Below are 24,700 nucleotides of genomic sequence, written 5' to 3'. Positions count from 1 at the left end.
GGCCTGCTCCTTGACAGGAATGAAGTTTGACCTTGTATGCAGCATTTCAACCAGAGCAGTTGTCCAGGATGGTTTCAGTTGGGCAGTTTAGGGTCTGTGCTATAGCGGCTCCTAGGTGTTTTGAGCAGCACCCCATCTTTAAGGCAGCTGGAGCATGTGGGCAAGGTAGACAACAGGTAAACCTGAGGTTCAAGGTGCTAGTGCGGCTGCTTTCCTTGTTATCCCGTGTGCTCTGACAGGCAGTGATAGCCCAGGAAGAGGGGGCTCAGAAGCTGCCTTGAGTGGGCTTCACGTGCAGCCTTTCCATAGAAACTCCTCCACAGAGCTGCAGTAGGAGCTGAGTGCAGGTGCAGCAGCCCCTCACGTGGGAGTGGATGAGCAGTCTGCACCCTTTCCTGGGGCATCCCCTCACTCACCTCCTTGCCCCTTTCGATCCTGCTGACATACTCATAGTCACAGACAGCAAAGGCGGCTAAGTAAGTGGGCATGTGGGGCGTGGTATAAAAAGTGGTAACAGTCCACTTGCTTCCATTCACATCTTCCTTCTCAGACTGGCCTAGAGAAAAGGATTTTAGTCCAAATCACTGAAAATAAGCAATAGCCAGCAGCAATATCATTGGCCATTGACTATCACCCACCAACTTTTTCCCAGCTACTCCCCACAGTCCAGCAGTTTGAACTGCTCTACCCTGTAGCGATCAGAACCATGTTAGAAGGTCTAAGGGCAGTACCTTGGTCTTGAATTAGCACCTTGAATAACATGGTCTAGACTCAGGGTACATCTACGAACCCTGGAAATGAGGCCCATGATCTGCCTCCTCTCTTTTCCATGTACTGCTGGTTCCTAGTACAGCCTATTACTCTCAGCACTTAACCTAGAGCTTCCCAGGTCCATGAGAGGTCAACAAGGTACAATCCTGCCATTCCCCAGTCCCCAGCAGGTCTTCAGGGCAGTCACACTGGGGTCTCTTAACTTGAAATCACAAACTCAAATGCCTGTGCCGGAGGTTATTTGATGTAAACAGGCTGGTGTGTACACTAACAGGGAGAGGTGGGGACTGCCGTGAGGGTGGGAGGCACACGCTCAGTTCGCACAAGGCAGCTTCTGCTCAGCTGCCACCATCACTGGCACGTAGGAAGTGTAGGTCCCATGCCGTTAGGTGTTCAGAGGTTCCAAAAAAGTAAAAATTTTGATTTTTATGAGAACTCTTTGAATTTCTTGAAGTCAAATACTAATCAAAAGAAAAAAGTACGGTGAGCCCCCACAAAAAAAATCCAAAACAAACAGAATAAAACCCACATCTATGTACCAGATTCAGATGAAGTCCAATTAGCTTGTTATCACTAATGAACAATAGTTGAAACCCAAACTAATGGAAAGACAGGCTGCTGATGTCTGAGAACAGGACAATGTCCCCAGTTCCTAATATAAAAAGAATCCAGATTTATCATCACCAAGATGCAGGTGTTGACACAGATCCCATGTGGCTGCCCTCCCTAGTTACATATGCAACAATTATAATGCATTTCCAACACACTGCCTAGAAAGACTATTGACATAAAATCTATTAGAGTTAAATATACATACGCAGATATAACACATAAAACATAAATATAAAACCACAAATAAAATATGTATAAACATTATATATGATACAGTTATATATAATGTTATAATGTGTACAGATGTTATACACACACATATATGGCAACAGGAAACATTACTTACCCAGCTTTGGCATGTTGGAAAGTGCCACATAACTTGGATGATGAATAATTGTAATATTAAAAGTTGCCTTCAGAGCGGGCTCATCAAAACAAGGGAAAACATTTCTGGCAAATGTTGGTTCCAACTGAGATGCTAAGAGGGCCCTGAAATATATTTTTTGGGAAAATCTATTTTTATCTGAAACCAGTGGAAGTAAAAAATATATATATTGAGGGATTATGGCTTATAATTATCTGCAGGAGGGAGCTGGAATGTTTTCCCTCATCTTCCTCGCTGCCCTCCCATTATACACACACATTCCACTTCTCACTGCCCCTCAGAGTTCCCGTAAGGCCTAAAATACAAAAGAAGTCTTTAATTTTCAACTGGAAAATAACATTTACCTCATTACATCATCCGCCTTTAAAACCTTTTGCAAACAAAAGAGGAACAAATATAACAAATATGTAAAGCAAGCCTTTTGAGAATGAAGGATTTTTTTTTTTTTTAAACTAGGATTACTTCTTTGGGGATGGGCTATGCTTTTATTCTCCACCAAAGTACAAGTCAGATGAAGAATGTCTACATCTTTATCCTTTTCTCATGTTCTCTCTTTTTCCTGGTTTAAAACTTAAATAAGTTTTACTTTGCATACCTCTGGGGCTAAGCATTATGGACATATCCCAACAAAACAACCTTCATTTGCATGTGGACAGGTTTATCCAATCCTTACTGCTCCTTCCCTAATCTCCACGGAAAAATACAATAAGCAACATTAACCCATCATGCACTGGTGATTCACAAGGAAAAGCTTAGACACAAAGCTTAGTATTCTGAGCAAGCAAGGATTTGTTTCAGCCTCTGTAAACACTGCCTTAGGCTGATAAGAGCATGGGTCTCCTCAAACAACTTTTTCCTCCAAAGAAACCTGTAGTCTCATTAGCTCATTTTCCAAGACTCAGTGATCTGGGAACTGTTTTTAAAAGACAACTGTGGACGCCGAATTCTTTTTTTTTCTCCTAAGGTGCTGAGACAAGGTGTCTCACGCATTTATTCTAGCTTCAGACCCAATGCTTAGATTTTAAAAAGGTGAATTCAACACAGGTATCTTGAGGGCACTGTCCATCCATGAGCCACCTCTCTGAGTCCCTCCTTCACCATTTGGGCCCTGCTCAAATAGAACTCACAGAAACTATGAAGAACACACAGAACAGTAGGTGTATTTAAGAGCTTTTCACAGTCACCTAGTTTGATGTGCTCATAACCTCACTGTGACAAAGCTGTAATTTTCAACAAGCTTATTTTGTCCTATTTGTTTTTCCCCAGTTTATTATATTCTTGCTTTCATGGGCTGAAAGGAGGCCTGTGGTCTCAGACACCAGCCACTGTGGCTCCAAGCCTCGGCTCCATTCATTGCCAACTGAGCAGTTCTGAACTAGTCACATCATCTTACCGAGGCTCAGTTTTTCCATCTAGAAAATACAGACACTAGCTTTCATCTTTGGTTGAGCTTTTATATTATTAGCAGCTGAATTAAGCAATAAATGACTTTTGATTTCTACTATATTCCTTCTAATCTCACAAAATGTTTTTAGCAGAGACAAACTACAGAAAAATTCAAAGAGGGTTAAGTTACACAGTAGGGGCAGAGGGCTGGAAATCACTAACTACAAATGCATTTGAAAAGGTTCCAGAGATCACAGGTGGCCACAAGTGGGATATGAACCATGTTTGTCCCCCCTAGTTAATTTTAAACTACCAGAAATTAGGGATTATGTATTTTTTCTTCTATATCATGTAAAATATTTAGCAAAGGTATGGGTTCATGGCAGTTGAGTATTTTCTCAGTCTGGGAGGTACTATAATGCAAAGGTTGCTTGATATTAGCATATGCAAAAGAATATGAAATCTTTTGCAGAGTTTGTCACACTGCAGTTTGTTTTGTAGTATTGGTGGCTATCTTTAAAAGGGATGAACTAGGATAAAGAAGATTCAAGCAACTGACAGAATAGTAAAAAGAAAAATGAGCAGGGGATTCAATGACCTGAGTAGTTGCTCAGGATCTGCCATGTAAACATAGTTGTGTAACTTTGGGAAAGCTGCTTAAACTCTCCAGACATCCATTTCCATAAAATGGAGGGATGGGACTAGATGATCTCAAAGTCCACTTAGAGCTCTGAAACTGATTCCAACAAAGGTCCTAATGGTATAGGAAAAAAGAGCCCATGAGGTTGCCATGACCAAGTCATCTAGGAGTGGGAAAAACATTTCCTGTGGGAACGTGGACATGGCTCTCAGAAGATCTATGAGCCTTCTGAAATTGCAGACACTTTGTACAAATGGCATTCTGTTAGTATGAAAAGTGCAACATAAAGTGAAAAGGCAGATTCAATTACATAATACATGCTTAAATATATGGAAAGCTAACACATGCCTATCGTTTTTGTAATGGAAACTCTAGAAAGTACATCTTGATAACATCTTCTCTGCCTGCCATGACTTCCCAAAGCATGTGAATCTTAAGGAGGTGGCATGACTTCCCAAAGCATGTGAATCTGAGCAGACAATCAGACTCTTCTAGGAGATGGGAGAACTTCATGCTCACCAAAAGGAGATGTGGGTTTCAACACAGGCTAGGAGACACCAGCTTAGAAAGTCACTGCCTTAAAAAATCAAGCATCAAGCTAGTTCTTCCAATTTCATGATTAAGGTCTCCAGAGAAATGAAATAAAAGAAATGCCTGGATTTCACTCAACTATTTCCCTCCCTGGTTTTATACAAACAAACAAAAAGGGAAAAAAATCCCTACAACACACAGCCTTTCTGGCTCTCAATCTTAATTGCAAAGGTCAGGGCCAGCCAGCAGTACACACGATCTGGTTATGCCACATCTGGACCCAAGGCTGGTATTTATTTCCCTTCTCTCTCTCTGCTTTGGACTCAAGCAACCTTGTAAGGATATACTGGTCTCAGAAAATAGAACCATCCACCACCCTCTCCTCCCTTCAAACCTCACTAAAATATGCTATTATGGTGCCTATGAAGCCTGGGTTTAGAGCAGGTCAGCTGGTAAGGGAGTTAACTTTGGGGAGTCTGTCTCCCCATGGCTCATTGTTGCAAAGTCAATTTCTGACCCTCTTGAGCAGCCAGAGAATGGTGGACTCACCATTTTCTGGTGCTGGAAACAATCTTAGCAGGCAAAACACATGATGCCTTTGGGGATCCAACTTCTGCCATATAAAAAATATCCATTCAATATGGTATGTCACTCCAAATTATTTTACGAGCTCCACATGCCTACAGTTCTAGTTAAGAACTACTAAATAGCATGGCTGGTTAAGGATTAAATAAGACTCTTTGGAGAATTGCACCCCCTCCCATTTTTTTTAACACAATAAAAACATTCAGAAATCAAAATATTCAGTAAAGACAGATGTTACACCACTGGACTGTGGTTCAAGGACTGACCCATAAATCATGTTTGTTTATTACTTGTGTAATAGGATCTTAAAACTGAAGTTTTCACCAGACAACAAACAGAATAGACATAAAATTCCATAGTAAGGTGCCAAACCATGCTATGAAAATTTTGAAAGCAAGTGCCCTCGAGAACCTTTGAGGCCCTATTGGGTTTCTCAGCTACACTGGGGACCTAGAAGAAGGGTCAGGGAACACAGACAAAAGAGATCTGACAAAAGATCTGCACTCAGGGAGCTGGGAGGCACTGCAACCCTCTAACTCTGAGCTAAGAGGGAGAAGATCCCTCCAAGAGCACAAGAAATGTTTCCTAAACACTGGGACACAGAAGAAGGTTCAGGGCAAGGGGAAAAAAGAGATCAGAGACTTTCTTGGTGAGAGGGAAATTATATTGCCAAGCCATCAGACCCACGGGAGCTGGGAGGAGGTACAACTCCTAACTCTGTACTAGGGGGAGAAAATCCCTTGGAAAGCAAGGCTACTGTTTCCTGAGATCAAGAGACTTGGAGGCTAGTGCCTAATCCACTCTCAAGAAAGCTGACATTGACACTGGCTAGAGTCGAACTGCTATCACATGGGATTCCATACTGACTATTCTGGAGGTAGAACCACAAGAGCGCTCCTGTCAGTGGACCCGCGTCAGTCCTGGGCGAGGAATATTTGAGTGTTTCCTGGAAGAGCTATGGTCCCTGGGACACAGAATGCACCAGTCAGTATGAAGTCTATCTTGGGTTCTGGCCAAAAGGGCCACCTGGAGGAGCTTGGAAATGCACTTCAGTATGTCTAGGGACTGAGGAAGGTGCCCCAAGTGACCAGCAGAACAGAGAAATAAGGGAAGCATCCTACAGGAAAAGGAGAATTGTAGAAGAAAGAGTGAGCAAACTCTGAAGCGTCCATGAAATTGACATCTCAAGGGAAAGAGGCATCACTTAGACCAGAGTGAGATCAAACGATGAGAGTACTGGTTCAAATAAGAGTTGTCCCAGCTGCCCCGTGTGTTGTCTCTTGTAGTCTGCCCCAGTCCCACTGGACCTGGTAGGGTTGAAACAACGGCTCTCAATCGGGAGGGAAGTACCAGAAAGAGGGGGTGGAGAGAGAGAAGGGCCGTTATTCCCTACCTCACTGCAGGCTTCTATTCCGAAGTCAGCCCCAGCTTGGAGAAGTGAGGGTAGAGGGAGAGAAAGCGAGATTTAACAGCAACCGAAATTCAAAGTTTTGAGTATTACATAGGACTGGATTTTCTAAAAATTTCTGGCATCTGGACAGTGTTTGTAACTTGGTGTGTTACCTCAGAATTAGTAGGAAATTATGGGCTGCTAGAGTATTCATGCAGGAGCAGGAAATATTACTCCTGAGACTACTTTGTAAAAGGATGGGGGAGAAGACTGATTGAATTTGTACAGAACTATGAAATGTGCTTTTTCAATACGCTGGTTACGCTTGTTTTCAAAAGATACAGGATCCAAACCTCTGATGAGCAAACAATCTCCCAGAGAAAATTGCTCAGCCACATAAAATATGTGGGCTCAACACCTCCACAGGGTAATGAACTGACCTCTTTTCTCTGTGACACCAATAATATCATGTGCCTGGCACTTGAGTTCCCTGACCTTATTTTGAGATTTCTAAATTCTTTCCTAAAATTTCTCTCTTATGTGTCATACCCTGAGGACTGTTCCAGATTTTTTAGCATAAACAGGGACTAGAAGAGAGTCTTTTTCAATTCACTGTTCATGCTTTTGACACCTGCACCAATTGAATGATTATGATCAGGCTGTTCTCACCTTAATGTGTCCCAAATAAGATCTTAATCTTTTCCAGACATTTTATACTAACAAGCCACTCCCACCTCTTAATTTTTCTACGTCCATTACTCTAACTATGCTTTCTCGACTTTTATAAAGGTGATGGCATGATCAGAAATGCAAGAAGTGTTCCTAAAGGATACTGAACAAGAATAGAATTGATTTATTGTTTCTTCCATTGAATTTCGAAATTGGAAGAGACCTTGGAGAGTTCCACCATCTTACTTTACAGATGGGAAAGCTGATGCTCTGGGAATTTATGCAATGATTAGATAACTAGTAAAGAGTAGGGATGGTACCAGACCCAGGACTCCAGCTCCCAGGCCTGGAGTCCTTTCCACGCAGTGATGACTTTGAAGTATATAATGTCTTAAATACTAAAATTAAACCAAGATATCATGAAGATGACTGAGGAATGACTTTATAATTAAAAGCATTATCAAATCTAGAGATGAGGAGATGTCCATTTTCCACTCTGAGTCGCTCGAGTTAGCCTTCTGCTGGAAACAACTAAAAAAATCTGATGAAATATATGAAACAACTGTTTTCAGACATTAGATAAGAAGACCCACAGGACTGTGATTCCTAAGAGAAACAAACAAACAAAAAACAAGCTGAACTCTATAATCACCCTGTCTTTCTACCTGGAAGCAATTTCTAAACTGCAGCACAGGGAAGGAAACTGAAACAGAATTCCATGGTCTCACTGAGTTGAGACAGAGATGGATGCTCAGAGAGATGGAGATGGAGATAGCTAGAATTTGCACGGTAGGCTATAAGAGAAGAGGTGGCTATGCAGAGAAAGACATCCAGAGTTCTTTAAGCCCCCACAAACTGGAGTGCAGACATCTCCAGAATATTTAGATTTTTAAGCAGAGACCAGAAGGGCAATGCCTGAGTAGTGAGCTAAAGTAGCCCTAGGGAAAAGGCAACTTTAGATCCACTCTCAAAGGGCTTAAACAAAAGACTTGAATGATGAAACAAGGGTTGAAAGGAATACCAAGTAACTTATGTGCCTGTCCACACAAAAGGCCAGCATTCATTAAAGCAATATAACAAACTGCAGCACTCAGCAACATAACATTTTAAATATCAGGCATTCAATAAAAAATGAGAAAATGCACAAATATTTGGAAACTAAATAGCACAGTTCTAAATAACCCATGAGTTGCAGGAGAAATGAAAAGGGGAAATAACAAAATAATGCCATTTGCAGCAATGTGGATGGAACTGAAGACTCTCACACTGAGTGAAGTAAGTCAGGAAGAGAAAGACAAATACCATATGATATCACTTATATCTGGAATCTAATATATATGGCACAATGAACCTTTCCACAGAAAAGAAAATCATGGACTTGGAGAACAGACTTGTGGTTGCCAAGGGGGAGGGGGAGGGAGTGGGATGGATTGGGAGTTTGGGGTTAATAGATGCAAACTCTTGCTTTTGGAATGGATTAGCAATGAGATCCTGCTATGTAGCACTGGGAACTATGTCTATGCACTTACAATGAAACATGATGAAAAAATAATGTATACATGTATGTGTAACTGGGTCACCATGCCACAGAGTAGAAAAAATATAATGTATTGGGGAAATAAAATTTTTTTAATTAAATTAAATTTTAAAAAGAAATTATCACATGTAAATCAACAACAACAACAAAGAAAGATAGAAAAAAGAAAAAAATAGAATGGATAGACCATGAGGTCCTGCTGTATAGCACAGGGAACCATATCCAGTCTTTTGTGATAGAACAAGATGGGAGATAATATGATAGAAGATAATATGAGAAAAAGAATGTATATATTAGAAAGCATTTTAAACTGAATGCAAATAAAAAAGCACATCGTTTGTGACATCATTTGTGGCATGTCATAAAGCAGTAGTTAATAGAAATTTTACAAAACAAAATGCCTATGTTAGAGAAGAAAAAAGGTCTTAAATCAATGACCTTGTACCCGTCTTAAGAAAATAGAAAAAGCAAGGGAAATGAAGTCCAAAGTAAAAAGAAAGGAAATAATAAAGATTAATGCATGGAGCGTTGAAATAAAAAAAAAGAAAATAATAAAAAAAAATCTGTGAAATGAAGAACTGGTTCTACACGATGAATAAAGTAGATAAATCTCTAGGCAGACTGGTCAAGTTTATTGACCATCAGAAGCAGAAAAGACCATAGAGAGCCCCACTCTCTTAATTTACAGATGTGAAAGCTGAGACCCTGGGTGTTTATGCAACTGCTTAGACAACAAGTAAGTGACAAGGGTGACACCAAAACCAGGGCTCCAGGTCTAAAAGCAGAGAAGACACAAATGACCAATATCAGGGAAGAATGAGGTGACACTACTACATATTCTACAGATATTAAAATAGTAACAAAGGAATATTTTGAACAATTTTATACTTATAAATTTGAAGACTTTAATTAAATGGAAAAATTCCTTGAAAGATTTAAACTTCTAAGCCTCATTCATGTAGAAATAGATAACCTAAATAGTTCTATATCTATTAAGGAAATGAATTAATTTACTTATTTATTTCTCTTTTTAGGGCTGCACTCATGGCACATGGAGTTTCCCAGGCAAGGGGTCTAATCAGAGCTACAGCCGTCAGCCTACACCACAGCCACAGCAACACAGGATCTAAGCCATGTCTGTGACCTACACCACAGCTCCTGGCAATACTGGATCCTGAACCCACTGAGTGAGGCCAGGGATTGAACCCGAAACTCATGGTTCATAGTTGGATTCATTTCCGCTGTGCCACAATGGGAACTCCCTATTAGGGAAATTTAATTTGTAGTTAAAAAACAACCCATAAAGAATTTCCAGGCCAAGGTGGCCTCATCGGTGATAGTCAACCAAGCATTTAAGGAAAAAATAACATCAATTCTACATAAATTTTTCCGGAAAATTAAAGAAGGAATACTTTCAAATTTATTATTTGAAGCCAGTGTTATTCTGATACCAAAACCAAAGACACTGCAAGAAACAATACAAAACAAAACAAAACAAAAAGGCACAAGCCTACATCTCTCATGAATATGGATACAAAAATCATAAAAAAAATTTTAGTAAATTAAATGCAACAAAATAGTGAAAGGATAATACATCAAGACCAAGTGGGATTTATCATAGTGTTGCCGGAGCTGTGGCATAGGTTGCAGATGCAGCTCGGATCTGATGTTGCTGTGGCTGTGGTGTAGGCCGGCAGCTGTAGTTCCGGTTTGACCCCTAGCCTGGGAACCTCCATATGCTGCGGGTGCGGCCCTAAAAAGCAAAATAAATAAATAATAAAAACTACTTAATTCAAAAAAAAAATGGAAAAATAAAATAAAAAACAGACGAGGCAATTGAGAAGAAATAGCAAGATGGTAGATTTAAGTCCAATCAGATCAATAATTACATCAAATGTTATTAAACACCCCCAATTAAAAGGCAAAGATTGTCAGACAGTAAGACCCAATACTATGTTTTGATAAGAAAATTCAATGTTAATATCAAGACACATATAGTTTAAAAGTAAAAGATTAGATGAAGTTCCCATCATGGCTCAGTGGGTTAAGAACACAACGTGGTGTCTGTAAGGTTGTAGATTCAATCTCCGGCCTCACTCAGCAGTTAATGATCCGGCACTGCCATTGCCATAAGCCTGCAGTGTAGGTCACAGATGTGGCTCAGATCTGGTGTTGCTGTGGCTGTGGTATAGGCTGGCAGCTGCAGCTCCTATTTGACCCTTATTTCGGGAACTTCCATATGCCTTAGATATAGCTGTAAAAAAAAATTAAAGGTTAGAAAAAGATATATCTTGTAAATAGTAGTCATAAGAAAACTAGAACAGGAAATTGGGAGAAGATCACCTGTTGAAAGTGCGGTCTATGGGGGGAACATTCCTCAAAAGTGCTATGGGCAGGTTAGGCAAGGGTTGGCATTTCCAATGCAGAGATGACCTTTGGATTTTTCAAACAAAGACATTTTCTTCACAGTAAAGTTAAAAGATCTTATTTATTAAAAACAAGATAACAGGCCCATATCACCAAAAGGGGACTTGATACTTAATTACAGTTCCATCCTCTGCCAGGAAGAAATCTCAAACCAGTCAATCTGGAATGACCTTGTCAGCACTAGTGAGGTTGTCTGTCTGACAAACTCTAGCTGTCCCCTAAAGAAAGGTGACCTTGCCATAAACAATCAGCTCTTTACTAGTGTAACTTCCTTGTCCTTCCCCCTTCTGCCTATAAAAGTCTTTCACTTTGTACAGCTTCTGGCAACACCTTGCTATTTGCTAAATGGGATGCTACCTGATTCATGAATCATTGAATAAAATCAGTAACATCTTTAATCTTTTTTTCTTTCTTTTTTTTTTTTTTTTTAAGGGCTGCACCTGCAGTATATGGAGGTTCCCAGGCTAGGGGTCAAATCAGAGCTGTAGCCACCAGCCTACACCATAGCCACAGCCATGCCAGATCCGAACCATGTCTGTGACCTACACCATAGCTCATGGCAATGCCGGATCCTTAACCCACTGAGCAGAGGCCAGGGATCAAACCTGCATTCTCATGGTGACTAGTCAGATTCATTTCCACTGAGCCATGATGGGAACTCCAAGTAACATCTTCAAAATTTACTCAGTTGAGTTTTTTTTTTTTTAACATATTCTAAACCCTCTCAATACACTTATACCAATATAAAAACAAAGGAAGTGGATCCAGTACCATAGCGTTTTAAAATTGTTTTCCACGGAGTTAGAGCCCAGGCTTTTCACATCCCTCCATGCCTTGCATACATCTTGCACACAGTAAACAGAGAAGTACATATAACAAAAAATCCTTATAACCAATAGCAGTGTAATTTATCCTAATGAAAGGGGTCCCAAAGGTGAGTATTTATTAATTGGGATTAATGATTATGAAAAAGTGTCTCAGGGAAGGCCAAGGGGTACCAGTGGAACATGCTTCCCTTAATAGTCTCAGAACTGCTGTAGCCAATGATAGGAAGATATTTCAAAAAAGCCCTCCTTACATCTTTAAAACATCCAAAAACAGAATGTAGTCCAGGGCCATTTGAGTGACTTGTACTTAAAAGGAAAGAAAAGAACACGAGACATTTTTAATTTCTGTTTTTCTAGTGTCACCTGATAGTTATCAGATGACTAAGCAACCCTTACCAAGCTGAGAAAGTGGCCTCCACAATGGGTTAAAAAGGTTAGAAGCAACTGGTACAAAATACATTTTTGTAGTACGTTGTTTTATGGAGTCCTTGGTAATAACTGTTTCGAAAGCTTGGATGAATTGGAATGTTATGAGCGCTAGTCACTCATGTTGGAGGAAACATTTATTTTACATGAAGGAAATTGTCAAAAATTACTTTCCAAAACTCAGATGTGCAATCTGTCCTATAACTCTATACATCCTGGAACCCATGTTCCGACAGATGGTAGAGGGGAAAAAAAAATGCAACTTGGCAATTACAGGTTACTCCATCATTAGCAAGTTTAAAATAGTCTTATTTGGGTGGAAAGTCATTCAAAGTCCAAATTCCTTTTCAGGGCTCTTTTATTTCCTAATGATATGAGAACTAAGAAGCTTCCTCCTACTTCCAGATGGCAGGAGGGAGAGAAGGGGAACTCTTAAAAGGAGAGGACTTCTTGGATTTGGCATACTGGTGTGATTGTGTTCTCTTGACTGGTATGACTTGTAAAGCATTCCCCTACAACAGTTAAGGCTCAGTAGTTCCCGGTGGTAACATGGCACTCATATGGGCTCTCACTCACATGGCCAGTCCTCTGATCTTAGTGGAGCTCCCTTTGCAACAGTACCTTGTGCAATGACTCCACAGCATTCACCGTAACACAGTTATTTTGATCCCTGGCATGGTAGCCCTTTAGCTCCCAAGTCAACATCCTCATCCCACGTGAAAAATTCTAGATCCCCTGAGGCTTCAAATAGATCACAAGAGGCATCTTCACTATTTGGGGTCAACTGGCCCAAGCTGTTTCTATTCTATGAATTAGAAGTCACGCTGGCTGCAAACCATGCTGACCATAAAGGGAAGAACAAGGGTCTTGCTCTGAGATCTTCCTCAAGTACTCTTTTGATAATTTTGCTGTATCTTCCTGCTCCATTACATTCTATCCTATAACAGGTAATGTCAGTGTTTAACAAAATCCAGCAACCATTAATGATTTAAAAAAAAAAGCAACACAAATATAATATGAATAGAAGGGAACTTCCTCAACTTGATAAAGAACACATACGAAAAACCTCTACCTAAAATTGTACTTAACAGTGAGAAGCTAAACACTTTCTCCTAACATTATGCAAAAAACAATGCCCATTCTTGCCACTCTTATGCAACATAGTGCTGGAAATCTCAACCAGCAAGATAAGGGAAGAAAAGAAATGGCATACGAATGCAATGGCAAAAATAAAATTGTCTCTATATGCAGATAACAGGATGATCTACACAGAAAAATCCCAAGGAATATCTATATCTGTGTCTATCTGTATATATACATATATATCTATAAAATCTATATGCTATAGAGTTATAATCTATTGTTGATATATACCAACAATCTTAGATCTCGCAAGTGAGATCACTAAGTCCTAGGATACAAGAAAAACACACAAAGCTCAGTATTTCTATGTAGTAGAAACAGACACATGAAAACTAAAATTAAAAATAGGATACCATTTAAATTTGCTCAAATAGGAGTTCTTGTTGCAGCTTAGCGGATTAAGAACCTGACTAGTATCCGTGAGCATGAGGGTTTGATCCTTGGCCTTGCTTAGTGGGTTAAGGATCCAGCATTGCCATGAGCTGTGGTATAGGTTACTGATGCAGCTCAGGACCCAGGTTGCTGTGGCTGTGGTGTAGGCCTGCAGCTGCAACTCCAATTCGACTCCTAGTCTGGGAACTTCCATATGACGCAGGTACAGAAAAAAAAAAGGCAAAAAATGTTCAAATAAAGTTAAATATTAGGTGTAAATCCGACAAAACAGGTATAGGATTTGTGTGGTGAAAATGATAAAATGCTGATGAAATAAATTAAAGATTTAAATAAATGAACAGATATTCTGTGTTCATAGATTGGAAGATTTAACATAGTAAAGAAAGCCTGAAAAAAGTGGAAGAAAAAAATAGGAACAAAGAACAAAGCAAAAAAATAGAAGTCAGTAACACATATGGCATTAATACTGACATCAGAAATGTAAAAGGGGCCATCACTACAGATCACACAGACATTAAAAGAACAATAAGGAATATTATGAATTTATTTATGCCCACGAATTTGATAATCTCGATGAAATGGACTAATAACTTGAAAAACAATCTGCCAGAACTCACACAAGTAGAAACAGACAATCTGAAGAAGCCTTATTTACTGAAGAAATTTAATCAATAATTCATGACCTTTCAAAACAGAAATAACTAGGCCCAAATGGGTTCCCTGATGAATTCTACAAAATATTTAAGGAGGAAATTTTACCAATTTTCTACAATCATTTTCAGAGGATAGAAATAAGGGACTACTTCCTAACTCATTCTATGAGACCAGCATTACCCTGACACCAAAACTAGAACAAAACATTATAAGCAAAGAAAACTACGGGCCAAAAGCTCTCAGGTACAGAGATATATAGCAAATCAAATTCAACAATGCATAAAAAAGAATTATTCACCAGGATCAAGTGGGATTTATCCCGTGTTGAAGACTGGTTCAACATTCAAAAATTAATTAACATAGTCTATCACATCAACAGACTAGATAAGAAAACTCATATGACCATCTATTAACGGATGCAGAGAAAGCATTTGCCAAAATCCAATACCCATTCTCAGCAAACTAGCAATAGAGGGGAATGTCTTCATCCTGATAAGGGCCATCTACAAAAAAAAATCTCAGCTGACATCATACTTAATGGTGAGAACTTGAAGCTTTCCCACTAAGATCAGGTTCAAGGAAAGGATGCTCTCTCTTCTTACTCCTTTTCAACATCATACTAAAAGCCCTCCCATATGCAGTAAGTCAGGAAAAGGAAATAATGGAGCTCCCCTTGTGGCTCAGCAGAAATGAGTCTGATTAGCATCCATGAGGATGCAGGTTCGATCCCTGGCCTTGCTTGGTGGATTAAGAATCTGGTGTTGCCATGAGCTCTGGTGTAGATCACAGACATGGCTCAGACCCAGCGTTGCTGTGGCTGTGGTGTAGCCTAGCAGCTGTAGCTCCAATTCAACCCCTAGTCTGGGAGTTTCCATATGCCATGAGTGTGGCCCTAAAAAGACCAAAAAAAAAAAAAAAAAAAAAAAGAGAAGGAAATAAAAGATACATTGATTGGAAGGAAGAGGTAAAACACTATTTATTCACAGACTGCCTGATTGTCTGTTTTTTCTACAAAACTTACAAAAGAATTTATAAAAATCTCTTGGAAATAATAAGAAATTACAGAAAAATTGCAGGATAAAAGGTTAATACACAAAAGTCAATTTCTTCCCATATACCAATAATTAACAAGTGGAATTTTAAGTGTAGAACACAATATCTTTTACTTTAGTGTCTCTAAGAATGAAATACTTAGTTATAAATCTAAAAAAATTGGAAAAGATCTATATAAGGAAAAATAGAAACCTCTGATGAATGAAATTTAAAAAGAACTAAATGAAGAGATACTCCATTTTCATGGATTTGAAGACTAAATATTATCAACTTATCAGTTCTTCCCAACTTGATCTATAGATTCAATATAATCCCAATTAAAATACTAGCAAGTTAAGTTTACAAATAGTGACAAACACATTCTAAGGTTTATAGTGAGAGGCAGAAAACCTCTAACACAATGTGGAAGAAGAAGAATAAAGTTGGAAGATTGACACTACCTGACTTCAAGACTTACTATAGGAGTTCGTACTGTTGTGCAGTGGGTTAAGAATCCATCTGCCACAGCCGGAGTAATTCAATCCTCAGCCCAGTACAGTGGGTTAAAGGACCTGGTGTTGCCACAGGTGCAGCACAGGTAGCAGCTGCAGCTCAGATTCATTCCTGGCCAGGGAATGTTCATATTCATGGGTGTGGCCATTAAAAAAAGAGTTGTTATAAGGCTATAATAATCAAGAAAATAAATGGAGATCAATGGAGTAAAAGAGAGAGCACAGAAATAGACCCATATAAATGAAGTCAACTAATTTTTTGTCCAAAGAGCAAAGGCAACATCGTGGAGCAAAGAAAATCTCTTCAACAAATGTTGCTGGAATTACTGGACACCCACATGCAAAAAAATCACATCTAGATCCAGACCTTACATCTGTCACAAAAATTAACTCAGAATTGATCATAGACCTAAGTGTAAAATGTAAAAATATAAGACTCCTAGAAGATGACACAGGAGAAAAACTAAATGACCTTGGGTATGGTGATGTCTTATAAGATACTACACCAAATACATGACACATTAAAAAAAAATAACTGGTAAGCTGGACTTCACTAAAATTAAAGTGTCCACTCTATGAAAGAGAATATAAAGGGAATAAGAAGACAAACCTCAGAATGGGAGAAAATAATTTCAAATGACACATCTGATAAAGGACTGTTACTCCAAATATACAGAGACCTCTTAAAATTCAACAATAAGAAAACAAACAAAAAATGGTCCAAAGACCTCAAGAGACATCACCAAAGAAATTACACAGATAAGCATGTGAAAGTATGCTTCACATCATATGTCATTAGGTAAATGCAAGTTAAAACAAGATACCTATTAGAATACATGCCAAAATCCAGAACAATGACAATATCAAATGCTGACAAGAATATGGAGCATCAACAATTCATTCATTCATTGCTGGTAGGACTGCAAAATAGCATCCATCCTGGAAGACAGTCTCATAAAACTAAAAATATGCTTACCGTACGATCCGGCAATTATGATCCTTGGTTTTTACGTAAAAGAGGTGAAAATGTATGTCTACACAAAAACCCACAGATGGAGTTTATAACAACTTTTTTTTGGTAATTGCCAAAACTTGGAAACAGGCAAGATGGCCTTCTGTGAGTGAACAGACAAACTGTGATATATTCAAACATTAGACCATCATTCAGCATTATAAAGAAATGAGCAGAGTTCCTGTCATGGCTCAGCAGTATCAATCCAAACCAGTAACCATGAGGATGTGAGTTTGATCCCTGGCATTGCCGTGAGCTGTGGTGGTGTAGGTTGTAGACATGGCTCTGATCTGTCATTGCTGTGGCTGTGGCGTAGGCTGGCAGCTGCAGCTCCAAGTCGACCCCTAGCCTGAGAACTTACATATGCCCACGGAGGCGGCCAGAAAGCAAGCAAGCAAGCAAGCAAGCAAGCAAGCAAGCAAGCTATCAGGAGGTCCTGCTGTGGCACTGTGCATTAACGACCTCGCTTGTTTCTTTGGTATTGTTGGTTTTACACCTGGCCTGGCACAATCAGTTAATGACACAGCATTGCCACAGCTGTGGTGTAGGTCACAGATGCAGCTAGGATTAGATCCCTGGCCCAAGAACTTCCATATACTGCAGGAGTGGCTGAAAAATGGAAAAAAAAAGTAAAAAATGATCTATCAAGCTATGAAAAAACATGGAGGAACCCTAATGCATACTGCTAGGTGAAAGAAGCCAAACCTCAAAGTTGATATACTATGTGATTTCAAATATGTGACATACGGAAAAAGCAAAAGCAAGCAGACCATTGAAAGGTCAGTGGTTGCCAGAGTGGGTAGGAGGGAAGATAAAGAGGCAGATAACAGAGGATTTTTAGGGCAGTGAAAATACTCTGTATGATATTATAATGATGGATATAAGCCACTATATATTGGTTCAAAATTAAAGAATGTACAACACCAAAAGTGAACCCTAAGGTAAGCTATGAATTTTGGGTGATTACAATGTGCCAATATAAGTTCATCCTAGTACAGAAAAATATGTGCCATTCTAGTGAGTGATACTGATAATGGGGAGGCTAGGCATGTGTTGGGGGCAGGGGATATATGAAGAATCTCTGTAATTCCCCTTAAATCTTGTCGTAAACCTAATACTCTCTTAAAAAAAGAACAAAGTCTTTAAAAAAAAGAATTCTTAGACATAACACATTCTATTAGAAAGCTGATAAATTAGACTTTAAAATTAAAAGTTTGCTCTCTGAAAGACTTTATCAAGAAGATTAAAAGACATGTGACAGACTAGGAGAAGAATATTTGTAAGCATTTGTCTCACAATGGACTCAGGTGTAGAATACATTTAAAAACTCCCAGGACTCAACAGTAAACAAACAAACAAACAAAAACCAATTCAATTAGTAAATAGACAAAAGACATGAAGAGACATTTCACTGAAGTGATATATGGATGGCAAGTAAGTATGAAAAAATGCTTATCTGTATACATGTAAGGATAACCTGACCCCCTTGCTGTACAGTGGGAAAAAAAAAAATTTTTTTTAAAAAAGAAAAAATGCTTATCTGAAGCAATTGCTACAATATGCAAATTTCCAAACTCCACTTAAAACTCACTGCTCTAGAAGTTTTTTGCTTTTAAGAAGTTTTTAACTGTGGTAAAATACAGAAAACATAAAACTCACCTAAGCATTCTTAAGTATATAGTTTAGTGTTAAGTACATTCACATTGTTGCACAACTAATCCCCAGAACTCTTTTCACCTTGCAAAACTAAAACTCTACACTCATTAAACAATAACATCCACTTCACCAGCCCTAAGCTACCACATTCTTTCTGTCTCTATAAATTTGGCTACTCTAATTCCCTTATATAACGTCCTCAAGGTTCATCAGCGTAGTAACATATGTCAGAATTTCCTTCTTCACCGCTGAATAATATTCCATTGTATGTATATACCAAATTTTGTTTCTTGCCTTCATCCATTAGTGGACATTTGGGTTGCTTCCACTTTGTGGCTATTGTGAATACTGTTGCTGTGAACATGGGTGTACTGATTTGGAACTGTTGAGGGTGCGTCCCTGGAATCTCCACGTTTAATAAGCTCCTCTGGTGTTTCTGATACACGTTAAAGTGTGAACTACTACTCCAACACTGGATTTTCCAAACTAGAGATGGAGGAAGATTTTTGGTCGCCCTCAGATACACTATAATATAGATCAGACTCACATGTGACAATGTCAATCCTTTCATTTGTATGATTTATTCCGATGAGGTCAAGAGAAAGTACTGGTTTGGCATATTTATTTATCTCGAACACCTAATTCTAATTTCCCTTTTAAACAAAAAGAGAGAGCAGTTTTCAGATTCAAAGCCTTCAGGTCCTTCAGCAGACAATAATGACAGGTAGAACTTATTAACAATGTTTTGTTTTCATTATATTAGTCTGTGCCATTACTTTCTACAAATTGTATTTTTCCCTCTAATGGTAAAGAGTTGCTTTTCAATAAGTCTACTTAACATTTTTGTTTAAATCTAGTAACAGTTTTTTTTGTTGTCTTTTTAGGGCCACAGCTATAGCATATGGAAGTTCCCAGTCTAGGGGTCAAATTGGAGCTGCAGCTATCGGCCTATGCCGCAGCCACAGCCACGCCAGATCCAAACTGCATCTGCAAACTACACCACAGCTCATGGGAACACCGGATCCTTAATCCACTGAGCAAGGCCAGGGATCAAACCTGAGTCCTCACGAATGCTAGTCAGGTTTGTTACTGATGAGCCACAAATGGGAACTCCCTCAAGGAACATTTTTAAGCAAATAACATGGCCAGAGATATGTGAATATAGCAAAATCTAAAAACAGTCATATGCCAGCGAATGAAGTTAGGGCAATACTGCTTGGATCTTGGTCTCAACTTTCTACACATGGAAGAAGCACATGTCCAAGGCATCTAGTAGATGGCTCCTATTTGGAAGAAATGTGAAGTCATCTGTCAAGTAGAGAAAGGCTGAGAACAGGTGGAAAACATCCCAAGCAACCTCTAAAGCTAGAAAATCATAACCTAAATCTTAGAAGTGTGAAATAGTGATGCTCTTTGTATTTTCTGGATTGACTTTCTCGTTTCCCTTAGAGTTGAGGAAAATTATTTAAAAGCATTAGCCTGTCTGGACTGTAATAAGGGGCCATCAAAGAAGAGAGGTAGTTTCAACCACTGTAGCTAGAATTAGAGACATCCCAAGAAAAATGTGAGGACAATAGGCAGTTTCCTCTCATCTGAGAATCTTCTTAGAATCTTATCTAGCAGGAATGTGGCAGATTCCATGTTTAGAAAACAGAAGGCTGCTCCTAAGAGTTAAATCTTGAGCCAATGATAGTAGCTCCCATTGCACAGGTTACATGCCAGTCACAGTGCCCCTTTCCCATTTAATTCTCATCACGTTCTAAAGGTTGACACTTGCTATGTCTATTCCATGAACAAGGCAACAAACTCATAGAGGTGACAAGATTGGCTCAAGTCACACAGCTCAAACTCCAGCCTACTGGGCTTCTAAAACCTGCATCACCATAAGTCATCATTTTATTCAGGTTCTGTGTGATCCTGGCTTCAAGTTCAGCTGAAGGTTTCTTTTCTTCCTGGTTTCAGAAGCAGAGACCATAAGAACAACTTCCAGATGACAGCTCCTCTCAGATGCCGCAGTTCTAGAGTCCACCTTCTGTAGGACTTTGCTAAATTTTCTGCTCATTTGAATTTGAACACTCTCAAAATATAGTTTCTAGTTACCACTAGAATTGGCAGCACAACACAAAAAGAGAAAGGGACATTTCTTTTCTGCGTTTGTTAGGGCAGCCTGTCCTGGCCTTAGCTGCACTGAAATAGGAGGAAGGAAGAGACGGGTGAAGAGATGAAGATTTACTAACTGCCAGAAAACACTGTCAGGTAGGTGTACAAAAAGCACCCCTTTTTTTTCCCTCTGAAAAATCTTCCATCCTGAACAACACACAGTTATTTCAAAAGGCTTCCAGAGCCCCAAAGTCCAGTAACACGTTATCATCATGCGCAAGTTTTCAAAATTATTTCTCAATCACTGATGCCTTTTTTTGAAAGAAAAATCAAGCACGTTGTCTTTAAAAACAAAAGCTACAGATTACACATCCACTTAGGCAGCTTATTAAACTTATTTGAAACCCTGAAGTTTCGAAAATAGTGCAGAAGAATATTTAGGGGGTAATTTAGTGGATTTCTTTCCCTCAGAGAACATCTGAGAACATTTTCTCTAATAATAAAGGGCAGAGTACATGCAGTTGTGTAAACCGCAAATGCTCCACTAGTGTGTGAGTGAAGCAGGAGCTCACCAGTCTGAAAAAAGACCATTTCCCTGGCGCTTGCCTGAGGTCAGTAATGTGGTCGCAGAGCATGGAAAGAGCGATTCGTGCTTGAGTTGGAAGCATTTCGTGTGGAAGACATTATCGCAAAGGAGTGTAAAAAGAACACATGTACCCTTCGTGAGCTTGCAAGCTCAGAGGGGAGGTCTCTTGTCATCGATTTTACTATTCCCCCCACCCTCCCCACCCCAGGGCAGGAATCCTGAAACTCTGGCACAGAGCATTTCAAAGAGCAGGGAGGGGCGCGGATGAGGGCTGCTCACCAGCAAAACGGCATGCAGGGCTCAGGCAGAGGGCAGGAGGACAGGAATGAAAAGGAAATTCCGAAGTTTTGGAGAACCTTAGCAAAAAGAAAAACACTATGAAACAAACAGCCCCAACGAGGGTCTATTCCTTGTTAAGAGCAGCAGTTAGGCAGCGCCCAGTCAAAAGAGGCAGAGTAGGAAAAGCGCAAAACGGCGCTGGGGAGGAACAGCGAACGGCTGGAGTGCTCTCGCCCCATGCTTTTGCAACTTTAATGCCAGCGCATCCCCCAGGATCTCCGTTAAAACGCACGCTGGGCGCCTAGGAAGCTGCATTTCTAACAAGCTTCCACGTATTACGGCTATTGCTGGTTCGCGGACCAAACTTTTGAGTAGCAAGGGATTTGCTCATTTATGAAGAGAACTTCTGGTGTAGCAGAGACCTTAAAACGGGCCAGAGGAAGAACTGCAGCCTTGAAGCCTTTTATTCCGAGCAGTTTCTGGAGTGAAAGGGAGGAAGAAGAAACTCACAATCTTGCGCTAGAAGAAAACGTCGTGGGTGGCTAGGTGTTTGGGGAATGGCAGGAAACGCACCTAGGAAGCCGGACCCGCAGCCTGCGCAGGGGACTTGGGGCGGGGGCCGAGGAGGTTGGGCCCGGCCTGCTCTTACCTGCGCTTACCCTGATCCGTGTAGAGGTTGAGGAAGAGTCCCTCCCTGGTGTCCTGGTACACCGGGCCGGAGAAGCTGAGTTGCAGCTCATAGCGGCTACCGGGCTGCAGGGCCTGGCCGAGCTCCAACACCATGTACTGCATATCCAGCGCGAACCACACCTCGTCCACCGGCACGCGGCCCACGGTGGCGTCTCTGGTGTCTGGGGACAGGGGACCTCGCACCTCGGCGCTTTCACAGTCCAGGAAGAGGCTATGCAGCAGCAGCCTCGCTGTGGCTGCCATGCAGCGTACGGTGATGTTCACCCGGCCAGTGAAGCGCAACGCCGGCACGGAGAACTCGTCTGGCCGCAGCAGGGGCCATAGCTCCAGCTCATAGTGCAGCGGCACGAGCCAGGGCGGCAGGCGCAGCTGGTCCCAGGGCCCCGGGGGTCGCCACTTGCGCGGGGTGGCGGCCACCTCAGGCTCCTGAGTTGGGCCGGGCTTAGGTGTTGGCGGCGGCTCCTCCGGCCCGCCAGGCTGGGAGGGCTCAGTGTCTGGAACCCCGCTGTGGTGAAGCTCCGACGGCAGGACGCGCGCGCAGTGGCCGTACAGTGCAGCGAGCACCGCCAGTGCCAGCAGGAGCGCAGCAGCCAGCCCCGCCAGGAGCAGGGCTCCCGCGCGGCTCACGTAGAAGCCAGAGCTGGAAGGGGGTCCCATGGCTGCGACCTGGGGCAGAGATGAGGCGACGGCAGCTCAGACCCCCAGCCTGGCTGCTCACTGATGGGATTCCCGCCCCTGCTCTCTTGTACGGTCCCTCCCTCCTCCTCGAGGAGCCTGGGAGACAGGAGAATGGTTGGGACCACGGCTTCCCCTCCCAGCTAATAAGATCCAGGTCCCTGCCTGCGAACCCCCGCCCCCGCCCCCGCCAGGACCTACGGAAGAGGCGGACCGGCTCAACCAAGTGCGCGCCCCTTTGGGTGCGAAGAAAAAGACCTTGAAGAAGAGGCTTCCAGAGTTGGCACGCGGGGAGGAGACAGTCTAACAAAACTACTTTGGGCAACTTTGACGGGGATATTTGAATTCAAGGGTTTGGTGGGGTTCCCCGGTGCAGTTTCATGTGTTGTCGCAAAAGAGACACTGCTGTGATGACCTGCTGCCAGCACACCTGCTGGTCACCGTGCCAGGATTCCTGAGTTAAAGGGTGGGGTGGGGACTTATGGACCACAACTTTGGGAGACGTGCTCTGAAATGACCTTTTGAAGGACAGCCATGCCGTCTGAACTAATTTCCAGAGCCAAATTTTTGGCCCTAAATTTGCCTCCTGAATAAGCTCGAGACTCAAGCGGCACAGGCAGAGAGTATGAGGCTGGAAATAAGGTCAGGGATATGCCTGACCCTTTCCAAACTTGGGAAGTGGGGTTGGAAGAGGGGACGACAAAGAGCCAGAGAGTTTGGCATCTGCGTTTCTGGGTGAAGGAAGGCTGGGGGCTGCTTTATATCGGGAAGGGACTGGGCGAAAAGCGGCCTCTTAACTCGCAACTAACTACCTGGATGCGGTTTCCAGTCCTGGAGTAGGGTCTACCTCTAGGCATCCCTTCCCAGGGAAAGGGGACATCCTGCTTTCGAAACCCGCCAATTTCAAGCAAAGAGAATGAGACACTCCGGTGGCCTGCCTTTCCACTCCGAAACTGCAGAGCCTCGCCGGTGAGCTTTTTGGCATCCTGGGCATCTGTTGGCTATTTACTGGATACTCCTGGGAGAGTTCCGCGTCCTGGGAGCCCAATTCCGAGTCTGCAGGCACGCACTACAGTAAATTGGGGATGGGGTTGTAAGTGCTCAGGAGGAGGAGGTGCTGGAGAAGAGGGAGGAGAGGTGGTTAAATATCTCGCTGCTGGCTGAAGATTTATTTGAGTTTTTCCCCTGTCTTTAGGCTCCTTCAATTTTTTGTTTTCTTTCTTTCTTTCCTCCTTCCTTCCTTCCTTTCTTTTTTTCTTTTTCCTTCCTTCCTTCCTTTTTTTTCTGTCCGTCTTTTCTCAGAAGGAAGGGAATTTTTCTATCACAGCCATAAAACGGTACAGTCGGCTTTTCTGCTTGGAACTGTATCTCCTCTCCAATGTGGCAACCCTTCCAACTGAGGTGAGAGGCAGGGTAAACCAAGGTGATTTGTCCTGGGATATGCGATCTTCTCCTGCTCCCAGGACTAAAATTAATCACATTTACAAAAAGACCCCCAGAACAAGACAGGGAGGAAAAAAAGAGACTTGACACCAAGCTCGAGCAGATGGTTGTGCTGTAATCTGTGGACCAGTCTCTTGATTACGGATTAGCTTTGCTTTCTTTAGAAATGGAATAATCATATTTAAAAATAATTATGACCACATGCATCACTCTCATAAGATTCTGGGAAGAGCTGAGAGAGGAGAGGCTTTTTCCCATTTCCCACTGCATGACCTATCACCAGTCAGGCTGTCAGAATTGTGAGCTACTGAGCTAGTGGGGGCCTCTGGGTATAGGTCA

The 24,700-nt window shown here is 41.4% G+C and overlaps 1 protein-coding gene across 2 annotated transcripts in view; it reads right to left on the bottom strand.

The window, feature by feature from the left end:
- LVRN (laeverin) overlaps positions 1-23,067 on the bottom strand; it is a 75,505-nt gene extending 52,438 nt beyond the window's left edge. Inside the window, exons 1-3 of one of the 2 annotated variants that reach the window (XM_047778460.1) lie at positions 22,203-23,067; positions 1,730-1,872; positions 417-556 (exon numbers count right to left, since the gene is read on the bottom strand). In XM_047778460.1, the coding sequence (XP_047634416.1) occupies positions 417-556; positions 1,730-1,872; positions 22,203-22,900 (981 nt within the window). In that variant the 5' untranslated portion in view covers positions 22,901-23,067. The remainder of the gene's footprint in view (positions 1-416; positions 557-1,729; positions 1,873-22,202) is intronic. The other variant, XM_047778459.1, reaches the window with a different exon arrangement.
- Positions 23,068-24,700: the final 1,633 nt, after the last annotated feature.

Source organism: Phacochoerus africanus, chromosome 4 (genome assembly GCF_016906955.1).
Source record: "Phacochoerus africanus isolate WHEZ1 chromosome 4, ROS_Pafr_v1, whole genome shotgun sequence".
Lineage (NCBI taxonomy): Eukaryota > Metazoa > Chordata > Mammalia > Artiodactyla > Suidae > Phacochoerus > Phacochoerus africanus.
The sequence above is the reverse complement of the archived record's forward strand: the minus strand, read 5'-3'. Positions and strand labels throughout refer to the sequence as shown.